This window comes from Pteropus alecto, unplaced genomic scaffold (assembly GCF_000325575.1).
Source record: "Pteropus alecto unplaced genomic scaffold, ASM32557v1 scaffold33, whole genome shotgun sequence".
Taxonomy (NCBI): Eukaryota; Metazoa; Chordata; class Mammalia; order Chiroptera; family Pteropodidae; genus Pteropus; species Pteropus alecto.
This window is the reverse complement of record NW_006435762.1, coordinates 5,021,007-5,043,837: the sequence shown is the minus strand read 5'-3', so window position 1 is coordinate 5,043,837 and position 22,831 is coordinate 5,021,007. Positions and strand designations below refer to the sequence as shown.

Here is a 22,831-nt window from a genome sequence, read left to right as displayed (position 1 = left end):
ATGTTGATCCTGTCTTCCTGAAAAGCACATGTAAGATTTAAATGAAAAATATAAGGGACTTTTTTTCTGCACTTAGGTCTTCTTAACCACACATCTACGGCTTTCTTTTTTCTGGTAATACTTATATTTCAAAATATAGACAGAGTGCCAAACTAGTGTTATTGACATCCCTTCCTAACATGTTAGTGCAATATTCTACCATCTCAAACCCTGGAAAATAGGATTTAATGGGATATTTTCATAATTTATATGCCTACTAGAAAAAATTTTTAATGTACATAGGTGTATGTGTACAGGCCAAATATTTTAAAATCATGTACCTTGCAAGATTTTACCACTATTGAGTAATAGATTTTACTTTTCAACTTCCAAGCATGAGTTAACCTAGAAAATAAATCCTAGTAATACCTTTTACGGTGCTTTATAAACAGTAGCTGCTCAATAGAAGAGTTGTGAGTGACTCAACTCTCTGCCTTTTTGCTTAAGCTCTGCAATGTCTAAAGTACAGAAAGATTATCTAAGGGTTCATACTGTTTGATACCACAGTGAACTGAACTGGCATTTGTTCTTTTTCACAGAACTTTCTTTTTTTAGCTTTGACTGTCACATGGCTTCATTACTTTGCAGCCGCATATGCAGCATGTGTATAGGACTGTTTTAAATTGGAAAATGGCAAAGAGTGGAATTTTTTAAACTTGCCTTTGAATGGAATCAAAAAAGAAAACTTGATTATTTTGAAGTTTTAGAGAAGCAAAGAATAGTAAAAAAAAAAAAAAAAAAAAATTAAATGAGCTACATCCTTTAAGAGCCAATAAAACAGCACAGTTTTAGAATCGTCCTCTGGTGAGCTTTTGCATGATGCCTAAAGTTATGTGATACATTAGCCTCAGGAGAAAATACTAAAATACAGTCATGTACTACATGCCATTTCCTGAGAGAATTAACTACTGTCTTCATTCCTTACAACCCAAATCTGTTTTAATAAAACATCAACACTTACTACATTAAAACCTATATATTTTCTACAAATTTTCAAGAAGAATCTTTTCATTGTCTCAATATTTTATATCTGCAATAATTCTCAGTAATGACTGAAGCAAAGATGAGGTAGCAATGTTCATTGTCGGAAAGATGAGTAATAAAATCATCAGCGTACAAATGATTTTTTAATTAGGTTTTAATCTGTGTATTTAGAGAAGTTATTTCTGTGTGAATTCCACACTGATAATTTTTATCTTGGTGCCACAGCTGCAGTCACTAATGGCAGATGCTATGGACACCCTTGAAGGAAGAAGAAACGATAAAGAACGTGTGTGGAATACAATTCAAAAGGTAAAACTTTCAGCTGAAGGAAAAAGATATGTTATTCTCAAAGAAAATGTTCATCTTAAGTCAAATCTGTTTAGAAGATAAAAAGAAAAAGTTTTTTAGGTTGTTTTATTATTTGTTTTCTTTTTTTTAATAAATGCATCTCTCTCGCTCTCTCGCTCTCTCTCTCTCTCTCTCTCTCTCTCTCTCTGGAAGTGTGACCAAAATCAAATATGGATTTTCTAACCTATTCCCTCAGGTCTGCTTCTTTTCCAACAGGCTGTGGTCATATGCTTTCAGGGGTCTTCTTATCATGTTCATTCTCATATTCTATTTTTATTATCTGCTTCTTCCTTATTGGTTATTATAGATTTTTTTAAAAGCCCTTTCATTAGTGTTCTAGTCCACTCCCTAACCCCTTTGCCCATTTTTTGTCACTTGAGAAAAAAAAAAAAAAAATGGCTACATTCCAGGGAACTACAGAGGAACTAGCACATTGATATTTTTGTGAGGAAGAGTAACATATTGGTTTTAGAAGTAGAGAAACATCCCTTCATTGGCTGCCAGAGTTTAAACAAAACAAGCACCAGGATGTACCTGGCCCCAGGTAGTCAGAAGACATGTGGGATACTACAGGGCCCAGAGACAACATAGGAGTGAATAATATTGAGTCTCCAATCCAGCTAAAGTTAATAAATTCTGATCAATCTACTCCCCACTCAGTCTCCTCCAATTACTGTAAGAACCCACAAAGGGAGAACTTGTGTCAGGAGATGTGAGAGAAGGAAACCAAAGAAGCCTTCAGTCTAAGAGATAACAGTCAGCCATGAGGGATTCTGGTATATGTGAGGAAATGTGTGTCTTCTGTAATCAATTTAGAGGCCCTATGATAAATGCATAAAATGGAAATCAGCTGAACTAAGCAAATATTTGTTGACTATTTACTACACCAGAAAGAACACTAGATGTCACAGATATTTCGCCGGGCAAGACACACAGCCCCTGCCTGTATAGGCCTTACCATCCAGGAAAGAAGACAGTTGTTAAACAGTTACTTATAGGTTTACTGAATATTACAGTGAAAAAAGTAGATGTTCAGTGATCTGTGGAAACAAATAGGGAGATATAATTGGTCTGGGAGGTCAGAAAAACTATCTCTGAGAAAGTGATATTTATATTACATTTAAAGGATATGTAGCCAGATGAAAAGGGAGATTTCTAAACAGAGGGAACAGTTTGTACCAAGAATGCAAAGAAAGCAGGGTACATATGAAAATGACAAAGGTGCAAAAAACATATTTGAAAATGAACTACAGAGGCAGGAGAAGTCAAATCACAGAAGGACTTATAAATTATGTTAAGAATTTGAACTCTTTCAGAAAGTACTTAACTGGAAAACGTGTTTGAGACATCTCCAAGGTCGTAGCGGGAGAACAGATTGAGGGGCTACAGAATGTGGGGAGGTCAGTTACAAGGTGGTGGCTTGATCTACAGTGGAGGACACAGAGATGAACAGAAGCAGACAAATATAAGAAATATTCAGGAAGCCAAATCAACAGGCCTTGTAGTTCACTGGTTGCATATGGGAGTTTAGAGAACAGAAAGCATTAAGAACGACGCCCAGATATTTGGCTTGAGCCATTGGGCAGGAGATAAGGAGAGGTTTGCTGGTGCCATGTACTAAGGAAGGAAACACTGTTGGAGGAGCAGCTTTTGGTAAAGAATATGAACTCCTTTAGAATCCAGTCAGGAGACAGAAACCAAGTCAGATATTTGAAAGGGAATTTAAAATAAAGAACAGTTAACTGGGTATGAAATTATAAACTGGGTAACTGGAAAAGCAAAGAACAATAATTTATCACAAAGGAACTAATTAAAGGAAGCATCTACCATCCAGTAAGCCTGGGAAATCAAAGAGAAGAAGTTGGAATCACTAAAACAGAAATTTGGAGAAGGGCCATGCAGGGCCAGCACTCAGCCTCCCCGACTAGGAGGTGCCACTTAGCTGCTGCTAGTATCTCTGAGCTTGGAGGAGGGGTCCTGAAGATGTGAGATCCCAACTTCTGTGAGGAGAAGGCATTAACCTACTGGTGCTGACAGCGAGGATGAGAAGAGGGAGAGAGTGGTAATAGAGGTAATTCTGCGACTTTTTGAAGAACTAAATTCAACTGCTACTACAAAAAAAAAATAACATTTCTGGAGGAAAGAAGATTTGCTGAAGACACTCTCACAGGCACTCCAAATAGACAGGAAGTCAGCAGCAAATAAACAGGAAGCAGCAAGTCCCTCCTTTGTTTTTTGGCATTGGAGTGTTCCTCTACTGCTCTATTGATGAGAGACTAAGAACTGGCAAAACAGGAATAGGGTTTGCAGAGTTTTGGCCCCAGCATCAAAGACCTAATTATAGAAGGGTGGGTTTGGAGTTGAGAGACTACAGGCTAATAACTGGCACAAAAGTACATTGAATGTACAGTGCTGACGAGATATTCAAGGGTTCTAGAGTTCTGGATAAAAGACTGAACATAGATAGAGACTTATTAGTCATTGCCAAATTAGTATTAACTGAAATCATTTGAGTGGGTGATTTGGCTGAGAAAGAGCATAGAACAAGACAAGATCCTCGAGGAGCACATTTCAATCTTAGGAGGAGAACCCTACAAAGGACACTAAGAAGGAATGGCAAGAGGGATAGGAGTTTGAGGTAAACCAAATCCAATGCTGATGAGAGTCAAGCAATATAATCAAATAATTCTGTTGGATATAGAAATAATTGTTTAGAACAAGGGTCAGCAAACTACAGCCCTCAGGTCGAAATTGGCCAACCACTATGTTTGTAAACCACAAAGTTTGAATAGCTTACGAAGCTTAAAATATTTACTATCTGTCTTTATACAGAAAAAGTTTGCTGTACCTTGGTTTAGAGCAGTTCTCTTCCCAGAAATATTTGCATTTGTACAGTATTGTAATAACATTTGTGTTTTTACAGTATACAAATATCATTTGTATGGTAATGTCTATTTATAAATCTAAGTGAGAATAGAACAGTAGTCCAATTATGAAATTTCAATGGCCAGCCGAAAGGTTGAAGACAGACATTTATCTATATCTGTCTACATCTTGTAAGTAACCAGCAATACCACCTCACTCTAAGCTAGTTTTTTGATGCCCACATTCATAGGAGCACTTAGCCTGTGTCTTCCCATTTCACCTCTATCTCGGTTTTTTATTGCTGTGTTACAAACCAACCCTAATATATAGTGGTTGAGAACAACAATTCAATATTGTCTCTCACAGTTCTATGGATTGACCAGTCTCAGTCAGGTGGTTCTTGTTTAGTGTCCCCCATGCCATTCAATCAGATGGCTTCTGTGCCTGGGGCTGTAGTAATTTGAAAGTAAAATGGACTTGACTCCAGGATGGCTCACTCACATGGCTGACAGTTGACACCAGTCAGCTGAGAGAGTTGACTGGGGTGCATAATGTGACTTAGGCTGGGTTCCGAGAGGAAGCATTTCAAGAGAAAGAAAGTGGAAATCATGGATTCTCTTAAAGGTGAGACCCAGAACTGGCAGAGCAACTTCCACCACACCTGTTGGTCAAACCAGTCACAGGGAAGCCCAGATTCACAGGGTTGGAGGAATAGATTTCACTTCCCCATGGAGGAGATGTGCATTCAGTGAGAGAATGAAATGATAGTGTCTGTCTTTAAGACAAGCTTCAGCAGCAGAGCTGTGAAAACTTACTGTGTCTGCCCTGGAAAACTTACTTGCAAGCTTGTAGGAGTCAAAGGGATAGTCAAGTCAAGGCCACTGTGATTGGAACTCTACAGAGCCACTCTACCCAACCATTGGGTGTCTAGAAAGACTCACTGGTGAGCAGCCAGTCTTTCCAAATTAAAAGCACTGGTAATGATCCTAACTTTCTAAATGGAAGCCCCTGAGAGGTCTTTAGGAAGATGTGAATGGGAAGGAACAGGGTGCCAAATTTTTCCCAAGGGCTTTTAATTTGGTTAATGTAACTCAGAAAGGATGATCCTATCACTTTCAGACAATTCCGATAGCAAGTAAGTAATTTCCTTTTATTGCTACAGAGTTAATTTGTGTGTGCAGAAAAAAAAAATAATTTAAAAAAAAAACTAATTGTACAAGCTACACTGTGTTCTGAGCCCACTAGAAGTTGATATCAGCATCACCACCTCTGAGATCTGTTATCTGTAATAGAAACAGCTGTTGTACCTAATGAAAACACTTGAAATTTTCATCAGAAGCAGCAGAATTATAGCAGCACCTCCTAGTTTCACGTAGTTATAGGAACTGTCAGAATCCCCATTACCTAACCCAATTTTCAGGGCTCCACTTTGTTATAGGTCTATAAAAAGCCTATCAAGATGAAATCTGATTCATGAGTGCTGACCTCCTATCTATTATTTTGTTTTCTTTGCGATTTCTCTAAGAACCCAGAAAGAAAAAGTATGAGATAATTGTGTTTTTTTCTAATTCACTAGAACTAAAATACATTCTTTATAGGGTTTTAGGAAATTGGCTTTGTTTTGGTTTGGCTTTATAGAGTACTATTTTCTTTCCAGTAATTAACTCAAAAAAGATATATGTATGTTGGTTTAGTTGTGTGTATATAAAATTAAGCCAGTTATATCAAAAAAAAAAAAAAAAGGTAAATTTTCTTGTGTAATCAAGTCCCAAATCACAGCAGGAGTCTTTAAAATTATCACACTTTGCTTAGTTATAGTCTATAACAAAAATACCTGAGAAAACACACCCTTTTGAATGCCCCACATGTCCTGTTAACGCACAGCTCATTTGTATATTCATCAAACATGGCACCTGGCACCTCCTCTGGGTTGTTAAAAGCAGTGCCCTCTGATGTTTGTTTTCTACTAGAGAAAAGTAGACAATAAACTACCTGAAGAAATATGGCACATGTTATAAGTAATATAAGTTTATTACTTATAACATGTAATAAATGCCATGAGTGGAGGCGGCAAAAAAAGAAAATGGAAAGTGCCAAATGATTGCAACTGCAATAGAATAGTCAGGGCAGGATTTACTGAAGTGAAGTTTGAAGGAAAATCTGAAAGAAATGCAAACCATGCAAATATCTGGTGAAAATCGTGCCAAGTAAAGGAAACAGCGAATGCAAAACCCAGAAATTGGAGTGTGCCTGGCATGTACAAGGAACTGCAAGGAGCGCAGGGTTGACTAGAGTAGAATGAACAAGAGTAATAGGAAATGAAGTGAGAGAGCAGAAGACATAACACTTTTTCAAACAAGAAAACAATCTAAGCTGCCAAGCTGAGAACAGATTGAAGGAGGCAGGGGTAGAATCAAGGAGATTAGTTAGTAAGTTATTGAAATGATACGGGAGAGTAATTGTGGGACTTGAACCCAAGATTGGATGGCTTGAACTCCAGGTTGGATGGCTTGAACTTGGACCCCAGGTGGTGGCAGTGGATGTGAGAAGTGGTCAGATTCAGTCTTCTATTCAGAAGGACAAAGGCTTATGTAAAGAGAAGGAGTACAACAATAACAAAAAAAAAGGCACCCTGAACTAATAATAATTTGGAGACCTGGTCTGCCACGATTAACTCAGAAGCCATTTCCTTTCTCTAGGCCTAAGTTTTCTCATCTGTAAGATAAAGATATTGAACTGGAAGATTCTAAGTCCTCCCTCAGCTCTGAATGAATGGGTCTTTTGAAAGCCAGACTATCAAACTGAAAGAATAAGTGTTAATGTTTGCCGAGCTCTTAATATGTGCCAGTACTCTCCTTTTCACTTTACATATACCCACTCATTCTCACATGAGGTAAAAGATGTAACTTATTAAACGGAGAAGTTTAGCAGTTTGCCTAAAGTCACACAGCCAGCAAGTGGTAGAGCCAGGATTTGACCTGGACCTACGTCCTAAACTCTTTCTCTCTAGAAGCCCATACTTTGTGCTGCCTAAAAAAGCCTGACTGACAAACATTATTTTATGTATAGATGAGCATTCAGGTGTAAAGCCAAATGGAGAATTACTGTGACCTCCAACCAAACTGGAATTTGGCCATAAACTAGCCCAAGTTGTCGGTCTTTAATTCTCAAAATAAAGTTCTTTTCATCTGAGCCAAAGAAGTCACTAAGGAATTTTTTATTTAGTCTGCCTTTGTAATCCACCTATATAGGATCCTCTCTCTCTGTTCCTTAGTTTGCTATCTATAACCAGAAACAATGCAGAGCCTAAATCTGTAAATCTTTGACTGTAATTCAGCTCCCGCTCATGGGACCTCAGGCAAGTCACAACCTCCCAAGAAATATGTGTTCATATCCTTACCACCTTTGGAGTCTATGATTTTGTGTTTCTTAGCATTGCAGTCTAAGGCCCATTGAAACTGTATAAACTAGGCCTGAAGATAAATAGTAAAAGGAGTCTTTAGAATAAAGTCTTTTAAAAAAATGTACCAACTGCTAAATTGGAACATTCCTATTTCTTCTCACCAGAAAATCAGTTAAGAGAAACAGTTAAGCAACACTTTGTCTGCAACTTAGAGGAAAAGTTGCTTGCTCTTTATTTACAAAGTCTAAATTGTGCACTAAGATCAGAATTTAATCTGGTATAACAAAAAGTACTGTCTTATTCTGATATGCCTCCAGATCGCTGATTTGAGACTGAATGAGATAAATGAAATTTTGTATTTTAAAAGTAATGCAAGAAATACTGTAGCATATAATCATGGTCCTGTGAATTTTCGTGAGAAGTAATGCTACTTTTAAATTTCATTGACTATTATAACATAGTACATCATAATCTTCAATGGATCTAACTGTTTAATAGAGTATAGGTGGATATCTTTAAACAATTCATATGAACATATTCAAAATTATTTAGCTTTTTATGTTCCTTTTTACCTTGAAATCTTAACTTATAAATCATACTTGTCATCACACAGAAATGACATTCATTGATATACTAATTCGGTCCTTTAGGATGAAAATGGGATAGAATCGTGTGTCACTTAGCAAATCTGTTCTGTTCAAGGCTATTGATGTAGGCGAAGCAAGCAGGGGAGAATACAAATTCGGGAGATGGGCCAGGGGGCAGTTGGTTGAAGAGGGAGAGGGAAGAGCAAATTGGAACATTTTATTTACTTTCCACATCAGCATTCAAACCTGAATCCTTCCTGAAACTCTTCTGAGAGAGATTGCACATGCGGCGCTATCATTCATCGGCCAATCATTTGGGCTGACTAATATGTGGTTAGGGCATGCATTTGTGTCTCTCTGAAAGAACTACTGTCTTTTCAAAGATTCAGCAGCCGTACCACTCATTTGCAAAGCAGTTTTCCTAGCAATCATCCTTTTCCTATGTGTTTTGTTCTTTAAGGAGTCTCTGCAGATTTATTTCAATTTGATTATGAATCTTCTCAGCTTCTGGTTATGGGCTTCTGCATTAACATATCCCTAAATTCCTTTACAGTGTGTGCTTCAAGCACTGCTAAGCAGTTTTGTTCAGGGCATAATGCAAATTATGGAACGCAACCTAAGTGCTCTTATTGCTGACCATGGGGGAAGCGGGGCGGTCTGAGGACTAGGAGAGAGGCAAGGTCCACGGGGATGAAGAGAACAAGTGCATGGAATAAATCACTGCAGTTTCTGGGATAAATGAGTCTATGCCAGTAGTTGTCCAGGCCAGCAGCTGTAGTGGAGAGGTCCCCATCTAAGTCCTGGCAGACCTCCTGTTGTGGTCAGAGGCTTGAGTCCTAGGGCAGTCGGATATGAGGGGAAGACCTGATCCTCAAATGCTACCCATGGCAAAGCCAGGTCTAGCCTGGGAAGGCAAAAAGGCAAAAAAGCAAAAAGCCTTGGTTCTGCCCATCTCCCCAAGACACCGTGAGATATTCCAAATCTAAATGGCACATTTCAATTATTATTTAAACCATGACATCTTTCTCCTTTGACTTACAGGGAAAAGTATGTGGTTAATTTGTTAAACATTTTCAACAACTGCATTTGCTAATCACCCATACTTAGCCTTTCCTCCAAAACTAAGCATACCTCTTTTATATACTTTGTTGGCCAAAAGTATTGCCTTCTAAAACTTTGATGATTTGGCAGGAAATTTCTGCAGCAGAAGCATTTGTATGCGGGATTGGAATCCTAGCATGCCCCTCATCTAGGGAGCATGTATCCAGAAGTTTTGCTGTTTTTAACTAGGAGTTTAGCAAGGAGCAGACAAAGGTAACTGCCTTTGTGCCTTGTACTTAACAAAATGCTTTGTTACCCAACAAATTATCAAACTATAGTAGTCTGAGGCTTGCTTTGGAATATCACAATTGAAATAAGTTACAGAAAAATTTAGCTCAGATAATTAATGTAACGATGACAAATATTTTTGGTGATTACTATTGATCTTTTAGTATGTGCCAAGCATTTTGAGTTATTTTAATGATTGCACAACATTGTGAGGGAGACGTCATTATCTCTCCTTTGAAAGATGAGGAAAAAGAGCTTTGTAGAATTAACAGGGGAAACAAGCCCAAGTTTGTAGTGAAAGGGTTTGGTTTTGAATCAGATTATTTGGGTTCAAGGCTCTGTTCTTAGCACCAGCTAGGATGCTTAGCTTAAACCAAATGCAGCTACTGAAAGTCAATGGCAAAAAAAAAAAAAGTATTGCCTGACCCAAGCTCAGACTCTGTAATACAACCAACAAGACAACCCTTGAGTTTGCTTTTGGCCAGTGAGTGGGACAGAAGCAGCAGAGGCTATTGTAGGCATCTTCTGTCTTTCTTTAGATCACAGTTTACTGGCCCAGCTGGGGACTTACCCAGACTACTTTGTAGCACCTCCCTGACCAAATCCAAACCTTGGCACATACTATCCCCTGGATCATGCTGCTTCTACTGTCTTGCCTCACCATTCTCCCCCTCTCCCCTACCCCCTCCCCCATTTATAGACATATCACGTTTAGGTTGGCTTTGATAGCTCACCATTTTCCCACTTCCTGAAACATTAGAACTTCAAGAGAACAGCTTAAAATCTAGTCATTCCTCTAGCATACCTACTGTCACTCTGAGGGTCACTTTCTCATGAGTTGTCTGAATTAGCATTCTGAAATGCACCAGGGTCTCAGTGAAAACACAATTTCAATACCTTCACAGCACAGAGCCCTGGATGCTGGAGCCGGACAGCACCCTGCTAACCTCTTTCACTTCCGGTGATCTCTCCCTGCCTGTCCCACTAATGAGCTAATATAAGGAGGTGAATAACACAGAAATTGGAAATGCTCATATTACTCCAAATCTATTAGTGTTTTTATCTTTGTAAAAGCTTTTCAAAATGCACCTTTCAGAAGTTCAGTGAAATATTCTGGGGCAAGGGAGGAGAGCATATGTCTCAATTGTATTTTGAACTGAAGAGTCAGTTTTCAGTCCATTCTAAAAGCTACCATCTTTAAATTACCAAAGTGTCTTCCTTGCTTGGCAGCCCAACACTTTATTATGTGTATTTTATACATCAAGTTTTGCAATCCTTTATAATTCTGGAGAATAACAGAATAACAGCTTACACCACTTGATGAACCATAGGACATCTTCCGTTCTGTATTGAAATTGGGATTAATACAGAGTTCAGAGCAATTGACTTGTAGCTCATTCAGTCATTTATAGTGTACTCATTGTACCTTTCATCTTTTGGAGAAGGGCAAAAATACAGTCCTAAAGAAAGGTATAGATCCCTTGTCATTTTAATTATGACTTTCTTACAATGGTGCATGTAGAAGAGGGGACAAAATTGTAATCTAAAACACATACAAATGTCATAAGCACAAACACACCCACATCTCTTACCATCATCAGAACTCTGTGTGTGTGTAAAACTTATGTGTGCTCTGCTAAAATGACTTTCTGCTGGAGAAAAGACTATGGAGAGGAGCATAAGAAAAGATGCTGGTGAAAAGATGAATATGGACCTATGTAAGAGAGATCCTAATAGTTAGGCCCCTCTCTTATTGAATTAAAAGGAATTTGAGAGGCTTTTAACTTTCCAAGACCTCTTAATTAGAGAGAAACCCCTTCACCTTCACAATGATTCACTTCATCATATTGTTGAAGACATTTAGAAGCAACTGGGAAAACTAATTCAAGAATGAAAGTACATCTTCCTGATGTACACGGTTCAAAAATCATTTTTAAAAAGCCGTGATAGAAGATTTCCACTTCTGGGAATATAGAGTAGATTTGCTTTTCCTATTCCTCCCATCAAGTACAACTAAAAGCCCTGGATATTATATATAAAACAAATACATACCTCTGAAATGTAAAATGAAAAAGGCAGACAACCTTGGGACATGGGGACCCAAGGAATGACATAGTGGTGAGTTCACTGGATTTTATTTTGCCTCATACATCTGACACATTGCTGAAGAAGCTGGTAACCCAGAAATACTAAGAAACGCAGACAAAAAAAAAAAAAAAAAAAAGCCCCTTCTTGTCCTATAGCCAAAGGACAGGAAAGGGACAGCCTAATAAGACAGAAAACTCTTAGATCATAATAATCTTACTCCAACCAAGTACCACAGAAAAAAAAAATGGTGGTCCAACCCCCACCCATGCCAGTAAAGGCCAAGTGAGGAGTTAGACTGCTACCCTCATTAGCCTATAACAAGGTTTTTTAACCTTCCCACACTAACAGGTGGTGTAAGAGAAGACCAAAATAGGAGCCTGGACTTTTAACTCCACATAAGTGGTAAGGCACCCCCATCCCTCTTTTTCCTGCTGGTGTGGTGTCAGAAGAGACCTAGCAGACAGGATTTTCACCACCCACCAAAAATTATGAGTGTGATGTCAGTGGAAGCCACTCGAGGAGCAGTTATGAGGGACTCCTAATTCTCCCAACTAGGAGGGTTATCTGTGAAAACCTTGGGAAGAGCTTAAATGTTCATCCTCACCCAAAAGTAATAAGGAATCCCTTCCCCAAGTGTCAGTGAAGGCTAAGTGGGAAGCCTGAACTTCTATCCCTAACCTGGCAGTAACAAGGCAATGCCTCTCCCATCTTTGTAGTAGTAGTGCTAAAAAAATCCAGCTAAACCAGAAGGTCTAAATAAGATCCAGTGTCACAACATAATGTCCAGACTTTCCAGTTTTCAATCAAACATCACTCATCATATCAAGAATCAGGAAGATCTCAAACTGAATGAGGACAGATAATTAATAGATGCTAACACAGAGATGTCAGCGATATTAGAATTTCCTGAAAAAGATTTTAAATCAGCCATCCTACAAATGTTTTAATGAGCAATTACAATTTACCAACGCCTTAAAATGAATTAAAAAAAAAAAAAAAGAATCTTAGCAAAGAAATAGAAGACTCAGTAAATAAATAGAAGCTATAAGAAGAACCAAAAGGAAATTTTAGAACTGAAAAATACAATAACCAAAAAAAAAAAACCTCTCACTGGAGGGGCTCAACACCAGAATGAAGGGGACAAAGGAAAGATTCAGTGAAATAAATATAGGATAATAGAAATTACTCAATCTGAACAACACCCATGGACCCTAATAAAGGCATGCACCCGTGTTCTGTCTGTCTCTCAGCTCATACTCTGCCTTGACCTCCTGTGTGGCCCCTCAGGGCATGCCATGTACGTACTCCAGGACCTATGAATAATAAACCTCCAACACCCTGTGCTCTACTTAGCAAGTGTTAACAAAGTCTTCTACTCTTTTTTGGCCTTTTGAAATTTTAACTGAGAATTCTATGGTTCTATTTTTCTCGTTTCTTAGCATTACCGGTTGCACTTTTTTTTTTACTTTTTTTTGTGTGTTTGTCCCAAAGTTCTCAATATCTATTTACAATTAATCTCTGTCCACTTTCAGATTATACGATATCACTACATAAGACCTTATAATGACAAAACAGTCTTAATTTTTTTTTCCAGTCTATCATTGCTGTCATTCATTTTACTTATAAACATATATATATATATATACATATATATGTATGTAAACATACATAATCAAATACATTGTTGCTATTGTTATATTGCTCATTCAGCAAGATAGGCCATAAAACACACCTTAACAAATTTAAAGTAATAGAAATCATACAAATTAAAACCATAATGAGGTAAGTCACTATACACCTATCAAAATGGCTAGCATAAGATAGTGGCAACACTAAATGCTGACGAGGATGCAGAGAAATTAGATCACTCATACATTGATGGTAGGAATGGAAAATGGTACAGCCACTGTGGAAAACAATATGATAGTTTCTAAAAAACAAGCAAACAAAAAAATGAAATATACAACTACCATATGACCTAGCATTTATATTCCTAGGCTCCCGGGCATTTATTCTAGATAAATAAAGTCTTACGTTCACACAAAGACCTATACACAAATGTTTATAGCAACTTAATTCATACAGCCAAAAAACTGGAAGTAATCTAGATGTCCTTCAAAGGGTTAACAGTTAAACTGTGGTACATCCATACCGTGGAATACTGCTAAGGAACAAACTATTGACATATGCAACAACCAGAACAAGTCTATTTTCCAGAGAAGCACGGGCTTAGATACTACATGATTTCACTTACATAACCTTCTTAAAATGACAGAGAAATGGACAACAGATTAGTGGTTGCCAGGGGGTGGGGCCAGGAGGAAAATGGGTGTAGCCATAGAAGGGCAACGAGAGAGATCTTCCTGGTCATGGAACTGTTGTGCATCTTGAGTGGATAGATGTCAGTATCCCAGCTGTGGTATTCTAGTACAGTTTTGCAAAATGTTACCCTTGGGCAAACTGCATAAAGAGTACAAAGTTCTTCCTATACTACTTCTTACCGATGCACAAAAACCTACAATTATCTCAAAATAAAAACTTAAAATATGTATATTTAAACCTTTAAATAATTTGTCACTAAATGTTGAAAAATAAATTTTTCAACAACCATGATACATGGTTTCCTGGACAGAGTGACGGCAAGATTCTGTAATGTTCTTTAACTCTAAACATAATAAAAAGTGGTAGCATTATGGAAATTTTCAATTAAGAGTTGGTAATACAGTTTAGCAGGAAATGTTTTTGCACATTTTGTAACATCTCAGTGGTAGGTCCCTCAGATCTTACGTTGTACTTTTATGACAAAAACACTGAATAACATACCAAATTCACTAAATGTAAAAGGAGAAATATGAGGCTTGTTTGTCTGAATGCTAGCCAAAAGCTAAAGAAAACTGCTATATTATGAATAGCAGAAACAATTCCATTTCAGAAACTAAGTTTACTTTAGAAATTAATTTCAAGCCTGTTTGAAAACAATTGTAATTCTAATTAGAATTAAAATTCAAACCATTCTGGATGATAAATATTTAAAAGCATTTGGTCTGGAAACTAAACTGGAACAGAGCAAAGAACCTAACGTTATCAAATCCACCGTAGTGGAGGGAAATGTCTATTTTGCCGAGAGGATTTCGGTCCACGCTGCTAATCGCTGGAAACACATTTTGATTCTGTAGCCACCACTATAGTCACATAAACCCGATATTTATTCCCGAAGCATGCAATTCTTATTTCATCTACATTTTTTTCTTCTTAAAAGACATATTTTAAAGCTTTACTAAAAAACAAAAAAAAATTCTTTGAACATCCAATTTCTGAGGCATGAACATATGCAAACAAACCCCTACAAACATAGCTAATCCTCCCTCCTTGATCCAGACTAGGTGAAAGCCAATAGGAAGTTCCAATTCAAGTTCAGCGTCTTACTTCTCAGTGTAATCTACCCATACTTTCATGTTTTAAATCTATGTCCTCTCACTGCCATTATTGGAAAGAAACCACCGTGGTTCCCAGGGTATATACACTCAGAATGTGCAGGGAGCACCAACCAGGTAGCAAGCATCAAACAGCAGGAAAACTGAATCCTAGAAAGCATCCAAGTCAAGTTTGAAGGGAGAATTAGAACATAATTGAGCTCCTTTTTATTTTACAGCTTAGTGGTGATATTAGTTTGCTACAGCTGCTGTAACAAAGTACCACAAACAGAGTGGCTTGAACAACAGAAATTTATTGTCTCACAATTCTGGAAACTGAAAATCGAGATCAGTGTCATCAGGGTTGGTTCCTTCTGAGGGCTGTGAGAAAGAATCAGCTCCCCACCTGTCTCATAGCTTCTGGTAGTTTACTGACAATCTTTATTGTATCTTGGTTTGTAGGAGAATCACCCTGATCTCTGCTTTCATCTTCACATGGCATTCTCTTTGTGTGTGTATCTGGGTGTAAATTGCCCCTCTTTATAAGGACACCAGCATTTTGGATTAGGGCCCACCCTAATGACCTCATTTTAAGTTGATTACCTCTGTAAACACCCTATTCTGAAATATTTAGACTTAAGACTTCAACATATGAATTATGGGGAACTACAGTTTGACTCATCACAGTAATGTTTGATTTTAAATGACTTTAAAAAGGAAAAAGGCCACCCAGATCTTCATAGTGACTCTCTTTCCCATCTACCACATTAGGCGACTGCTGTGTTGTCCCTAATTATTATCATCTCTCACCAGCTTTCTTATGTCGTTATTTCTTTCCTTAGTTTGCCCAATAATTTTCTAACTCTCTATTGTCCTGGAATTCAGGTGCTTGCTCAACAATGCCCCTGGTGTCGTGGCCAGCCTGCGTACAATAAATAAAAGGGAGTAATGTTATATTCACCCCTGACTCACATGCCTTCACTTACCAAATGAAAATAGGTTAGATCTATGTGCAAATGAAGCTACAGTCAGCATCACAATATTGTGGAAAGTCAAGAGCAATCCTCCATCACAAGAAAGCTCTCAAGAGAACAGAGGGTCACCTGACCCCAAGGCATCCACATACTTTCCACCTATAAATAAGACTAAGTTGGGTATATAAGATAGAAACCCATTTTACAAGAGATCATGGGAGAAAATATGCAAGTACCTTTTACCATACCTATACCAAAAGTGACCATAAAGTGTTTGGATATGGGAAAAATATTATTTTAATCTGTAAAACTGTTACAGTCTATTCTGGAATCCAGTAGAAAATCATAAGTCTTGATAAGCTGAAAAAAATATAAAATCATAAAATCATTAACTGAAAAATATTTTCATACCAGTAAATAATCTGATATAGTTATAGGATGAAAAAGAAAGTGTAAGGTGAACTACTTTCTGATGTTAAGCTAATCTATCAAGGGGCCCTTTGGATGCAAGATAAAATTCTGATACATCTGGAAAACAATATATCTTATAGGTATCATCATTTCATAAGTGGGGTATTAAGGAGGCCCAAGAATCCTAGTATCTATGGGTGTTTATATTAACCAGTTCGGTACCTTTTATCACATGCAAAATTACAACAACATAAGTGGTTAGATCCCTCTCATTTCCGTCATGCTGCTTCTCCGTATAATACAAGGCAAATAACAACATGTCCTTCCACTGGGCATATTTCTGTAGAATGAATGCAAGCCAAATTAAACATCATAAAATTAGTAATTTAAAGTTGGAATAGATTTTAAACGTTTATTTAATCCAACCCTTAGCTCTCACATGACTCACGAATACTCCATACCTACCAAAGAAGTCATCTAATGTTTGATTTCCAATCTCCAGTGATGGAGGTCACCATACGTCTCACCCTGAAGTCTCTTCCACTTTTATATGGTTGTAAAAAACAGTTATATGTAATATTGATATAATATCTACTTTTCCATTCATTTGGCTAACTATTCAGTTATTCATTAATTCAACAAAGGTTTATTGAGAATCTATTATGAAACCACCAGACACTACTTGTAATCTTTGTGGAGGGTTTAGCTATTTATGAAGCACTTTTCACAAACATCAAGTCATTAAATCCTCACGAAAACCTTGTAAAGGAGACTATGTTTATTATTATTAAGTTTTGATTTACACTAATGATGAGAAAATTAAAATTCAGAAGTTAAGTCACATGACTGGTAGAATTGAGATCAAACTCATACTCTAATTCTAGATAGGACTCTCCACTGTGTATGCTAATGCAAAACAAATCCATCACCTCTTCCACATAACAACCTTGATCGACCTAAGGACACTACACATTTGTGTTATGTTTTCTCTTCTCCACATTAAACACTTCCATATTAAACATTATCCTTCACCTTACCTTCATACAATTTGTAGCTGAGACCCTGAACACATCCAGAATTGAGCATGATAGCCCACTGTGGTATGGCCTAAGCAGAGAAGGGTTTGGAAAACCATTGTCATCTTTGAGACAGACATATTTTAAATATTGTAGTCTATACTCAGCTCAGTTTTCTGGGAGGTATCCAGATAATACTGTTGATTTATACTGAACTTGCAGCTAATATGTACTTCCAGAAATTCCCTCTCTCCCTTCCCTTTTCTGCTCCCTTCTAATTCTGCCTTTTATATGGTGGAATTTTGAGACCTAATCACAAGACTTTAATATGTGTCAAATACCTACACTTCTAATTCTGCCTGCCATCCTATCCCAACGCAGAATTTTTCATCAAGTCTATAGCTCTTACTTCCTAAATATCTCTTAAATCCTTGATTCAGGCCCTCAACATATTTTTCATATCCTATTGCACTGGCCCCCTAATTGATCCACCTGCTTCTAGTCTCCTTTACTGCATTCTACTCCACACAATAACACCAGATTTATCTTTCTAACTGCATAGCTAAATATTTTTCAAATTTTTTACAAGCTGACCCCAATCTATATCTACTGCTGTATACGCCTCTACTCCCAGTGCTCTCATACTTACATCTATGATATAAGTAACTCATCTCTATCAAATAGCCCGGATTGTCTCACAATCTTGCTTTTATGGATGTCATCTCCTCTGTCTGGAGTGTGTTTCTTGCCCTGGCAAAGACCCAACTCCTATTACCTCCAGTGCACTTCCACAGCCCTTCAGATAGAAGTCACCGTTCTGACATTGTTGCTAACAGAACTTCGTGTACATCATTCTTATATAAACAGTTATGCTTTATTGTAATAACTTATCATTAACTTTATAAACAAACATTTTGATATTTTTGCTTATCACCCTAGTCCAGTGCCAAATACATAGTAGATGTTCAATAAATTTTTGCATGAAAAAAATGAATGTACTTCCTTCGAAATCTAGGCTGACTAGAACTTTTCCTGTAATATATATCGGTCTATTTAATTACCTCCACATTTCTTCCTAATTGACATTATTTGCTTTTGTACTATTGGAATTGCAATTTTGAGATCTCTTGTATTCTCAGGCTATCTTCTCTTTTAGAGTTTCATAGTCATCTTTGTTCTGAACTTTTTGAATCTACAGTAAATCGTGACTGACAGACTTTTGTGTATAAGAATAGAAAGATCCTAAGAAACTAGATGATAACAATTTTCTTAGTCTTTGATGTGGAATATGACTGACAGCCATATGATAGGTGAGAATCTAACTCCTATTGAAACCCTCAGTTCTCCTCCATCATCTGACATCCCAAAATTCTCTGCAAAATTCTTTTTTGGTCAACTGTCCATATCCCTGTAATGCCAAGTCAGCATTGGCATATAGATAGATACACAAGAAAATGGTATCTGCCCATTTTGCAAATGGAAAAATTAGACCCAGAATGACCAAGTAGACTATCTGATATAGTTAAGCAAGTAGATTTTGCACCAAAAAGAAAGTCTAATGAGGCCTCTGCTCCAAAAACTGACTCATTTCCTTCCTTACATGCTTACGTATTTCTTTTTGTTTTATTTCCCTAAGGGCTTTATAGAAATTTCTATCATTTGCAATCTGTTCATCTTAGTTATATGAATCTATTTTCTCTTCAACCAGCATTTTTCTTTCCTTGACTTAAAAAAAGAAAATAAAGAACCAGCTTTACTAAAAACATGTTGCAGCTCTCCTACACTTCAGTAAGTACGGAAGCTAAAATTGACTTACTTTACTGCATATTGGGTCATTCATCTAATAGTATACTCTAAGAGAATAACCTCTAATTTGAAAAATATGAGGGATCATCTTAAGACTGGACTAACTGATCTGATGTGAGTATAAGTCTTGGAATTTGGGGGCTTGGTGTATCCTTGGAAATTATCCTGGCCAACCCTTTCCTCAACAAAGGCTGGTGAACAATGAAGCTCAGAAAGGCCAACTGATTTCTCTGGGGTCACAGATCAGGGTAATAAACCAGGCCAAGAGCAGAACTCATCATACTGACTCCTTATCCAGTACCCTTTCTACCTTTGGCTGTTTCAACTATGGAGACCACACCTTGCTATTACCTTGCCTCAAGAGCCTCAAAGCTAAACAACATTAATAGAAAGATGGTGTGTGGAAGTAGTAGTGGTTGTTTAATTTATAAGAGAAAAGAAAGCCTTCTGATATGCTCCATACCAGGCATCACTTTGAGTACAGACAAACACATTGGTTTCTGAATGTCTTCAGCTCTATTAACAGAGAGGACAAGTAATGAGGGTCTTCTATATCCTAGGTGCTGGGAATAGTGGACAGCATGGCCATAATTCCTGCCTTATGGATCTTAAAGTCCAGATGGGAAGACAGATATTATATAAATCATTACAAACAATTACAAAAACACGATATGCAAAGAGATGAATGGGCTGCTATGGGACTATGTTACTGAGAGGACCAATCTGGTCTGGGCTATCAAGGAAAACTTGCCTGAAGCACTAATGTGGAGCCTGAAATCCATAGGATGTACAAAGGTTCCAATGGGAGTATTCCATCAGAAGGCATAGCAGTAGGAAGAGCAGGGGTGCGGAGAACACCACACAGCTGTACTTAGATAACTAAGAGACGTATCACACGGCTGAGGCAGATGGAGTGATAGGAGACAAAATTAGAGACGCAAATGAACCAGATCACCCAGAGCTGTGTAAGCCATGTTGAGGGCTTGGGAATTAAGTATTTTAAGCAAGGAAGAAATATGAACAGGATTACATTTTTAAAAGATTGGTCCAGTATCATTAGGAGAATGAATTGAAAGGTCAGCATATAGACAGACCAGGTGGGAGGTGAACACAGGCCAGGTGAGACATGCAAGTGGTTTGTACTCAAGGCCTCCCAGCTTAATTCAGCAGTGCTCTCTAGTCCGATGATACGTCCTGTGTTTCTTCTTTGTCTGTAATGTTTGTAATAAAAGGCAACCCACTTAGTCAACACTGCTCTTAATAAACATAATTTAAAAAACAAAAAAAGACAGCAGCCACCTAATGGGTATTTTAAAATAATTAATTTTTTGTATCATTGAAGGAAGCATTTTGGATGCAGTAGGATTGTAATTTTAAATTGTATTTGGGTTAATTGCAAACATTCTAATTGTAAAGAGTTTTGATTTAAATGATACATTTTCAGTGCAGATAACGTGAGTGAATCATCAACTGAACTACGGAAGCAACAGTAAAGTGCCATTCATTATGTTTGTTTTGATTTTGCAATATGTTAATTTTTACTTATGATTTTGGTGTAAGTTGGATAGTATAAATATATGGAATGCCTAGAATAATGCATTGACTTCATGACAAGATCCAAAAATATTCTGTCAAATTATTTTGATGATTGCTGCAATGATCAGACATCATAAATAACAATGTGCTTTTGGAGAACTTCACCTGAAGTAATTTTAAATTTTCAAAAAGAATTGTTTTCATATAGATAAGTTATCTTATTTTCTTAAGGAAACCAATGAACAGCTTACATCACCTGGGGTGATATAAGACCTAAGCATAACATACAGATGAGTATTACTATTTATTATTCTCTCATGACAATCTGAATTATCTTTGGATATTAAAGTGAATGATAAATCAAGTGATTTAAAAGTAAAATTCAAAATTGGAAAACTGAAGTTGTAAGTGCTTTTACCTTAAGTAGATGATTTATGCAAGCACCTTAAGTAGTTAGTAGTGCTCTAGCTTTGAGCTAACTTTATGACAATGGGCTCTTCAATGAATGACTTTAGGCTAGTACAATAAAAAGATCCTGGGAATCAGGGTTAAGTATGAGTTATTATATCTACAGACTTTCATGAGAGCCCAACTCAGCACATATGTAAACTGTTTTATTCCACAGTTCTTTCTGACAAATTGTGTAATACATTCAACCAACTGTCATTGAATAATTAGAAGTTTTCTTTGGAGAAGACTAATACTTTATTTTTAAGAGTTATTGATTTGTATGTCATTATTTTATCTTATTCCTTAGGTGTGACTTTTTTTTTTTTTAAGAAAACGTACTCTTTTGAAATTTCCTTTTGATTTAAAAGAGAAATGTTACTTGCTAAGACAATGAGGAATATTCATTTTTCTCCCAAGAGGCCAGGAGCATACAAATGCTAGAATCTCTGGCTTGAGGGAAGTGAATTGGTTTGTTTTCATTCTTTTTGATAATGATTATTTTTTCACCATTCATTTCTTTTTCAAATCCTTGGTTTTACTGATCATTAAAGATACCCAGCAGGTACGACTGAGAAGTAAATCAAATCCCCTCATGCCTGCTTCATGTTTTTAAACCAGGGAACCCTGAAATGGAAACAGAAGGAGGCTTTTATGTTAAGTCGTTTCCATCTCTGCCAGTTCTGTTTAAACATGGACCTATATGTGCCATTTAATTTTAAATACCTCACTATTTTCCTAAGTACACAAAACACAGGAAAACAACAACAAATCTTATATCTGTTTATTTCTTCCAGGTTGGACGAATTGAAGATTTTCTATACCAATTAGAGGATAGTTTCTTAAAAACTAAAAAACTGAGAACTGCTCGAAGGCAAAAAACAAAAATGAAGCGACTGCAAACTGTGCAGCAAAGCTAAACACTGGGGAGCAAGCATTACCACAAGACGTTTCAGAGAAAGGGGCAATGGCATCCTGCCAGCCTGACAGTGACAGCTTGGTAACTAAGGCCTATTGCCAAAGGAATGAGGTGGCACTCCCCTTGGCTCATCTTTAGGAAAGATAGTCTATAATTCATTAATCTTGACTGGCAGCAATAAATGTTCTCTTAACTCTTGTTCAAATTCATCTTATTTAAACAGCTACCTCTTTCACCTGCCTTGTTCTTTTGAAATTGACTAAGGTATACCAGGACGACCCAAATATGCTTGTAGTATATGTGCATATTCATGTGCAGTTATTAAGAATTATTCTCATATCACACACAGATACAGACAATATAAATGCAAATTTTAAAAATTATAAAACTGATAATAGACTTTCTCGATCCTTATAAAAATAGTCACATGTGGTATGTCCGATGCTATTAGTTATCTCATTAAAATCTCGATTCTTTCCTCTGGATCCTATATTCCCTCCCCTTAAATGACTCAACACAATGTACTATTTGACAAGGTAGTGAGTCAATAGCCCTCACTGAAGACTTCAGCTGACACCAACAAGGCATTTTGAAGATAGGGTGAGGAAAAGGAAGTCAGATACAGAGTAAAATAGACAGAAAAACATAATTTTTAAAAGTAGTGGG

The 22,831-nt window shown here is 37.1% G+C and overlaps 1 protein-coding gene across 3 annotated transcripts in view; it reads left to right on the top strand.

The window, feature by feature from the left end:
• The window catches only part of SPATA16 (spermatogenesis associated 16), a 223,248-nt gene that overhangs the window by 188,147 nt on the left and 12,270 nt on the right, over nucleotides 1–22,831 (top strand). For 2 of the 3 annotated variants that reach the window (XM_006910842.3, XM_015588522.2), the window contains 2 exons: nucleotides 1,249–1,332; nucleotides 22,044–22,370. In XM_006910842.3, the coding sequence (XP_006910904.1) occupies nucleotides 1,249–1,332; nucleotides 22,044–22,166 (207 nt within the window). In that variant the 3' untranslated portion in view covers nucleotides 22,167–22,370. Of the gene's footprint in view, nucleotides 1–1,248; nucleotides 1,333–22,043; nucleotides 22,371–22,831 lie in introns of those variants that run through there. The other variant, XM_015588523.2, reaches the window with a different exon arrangement.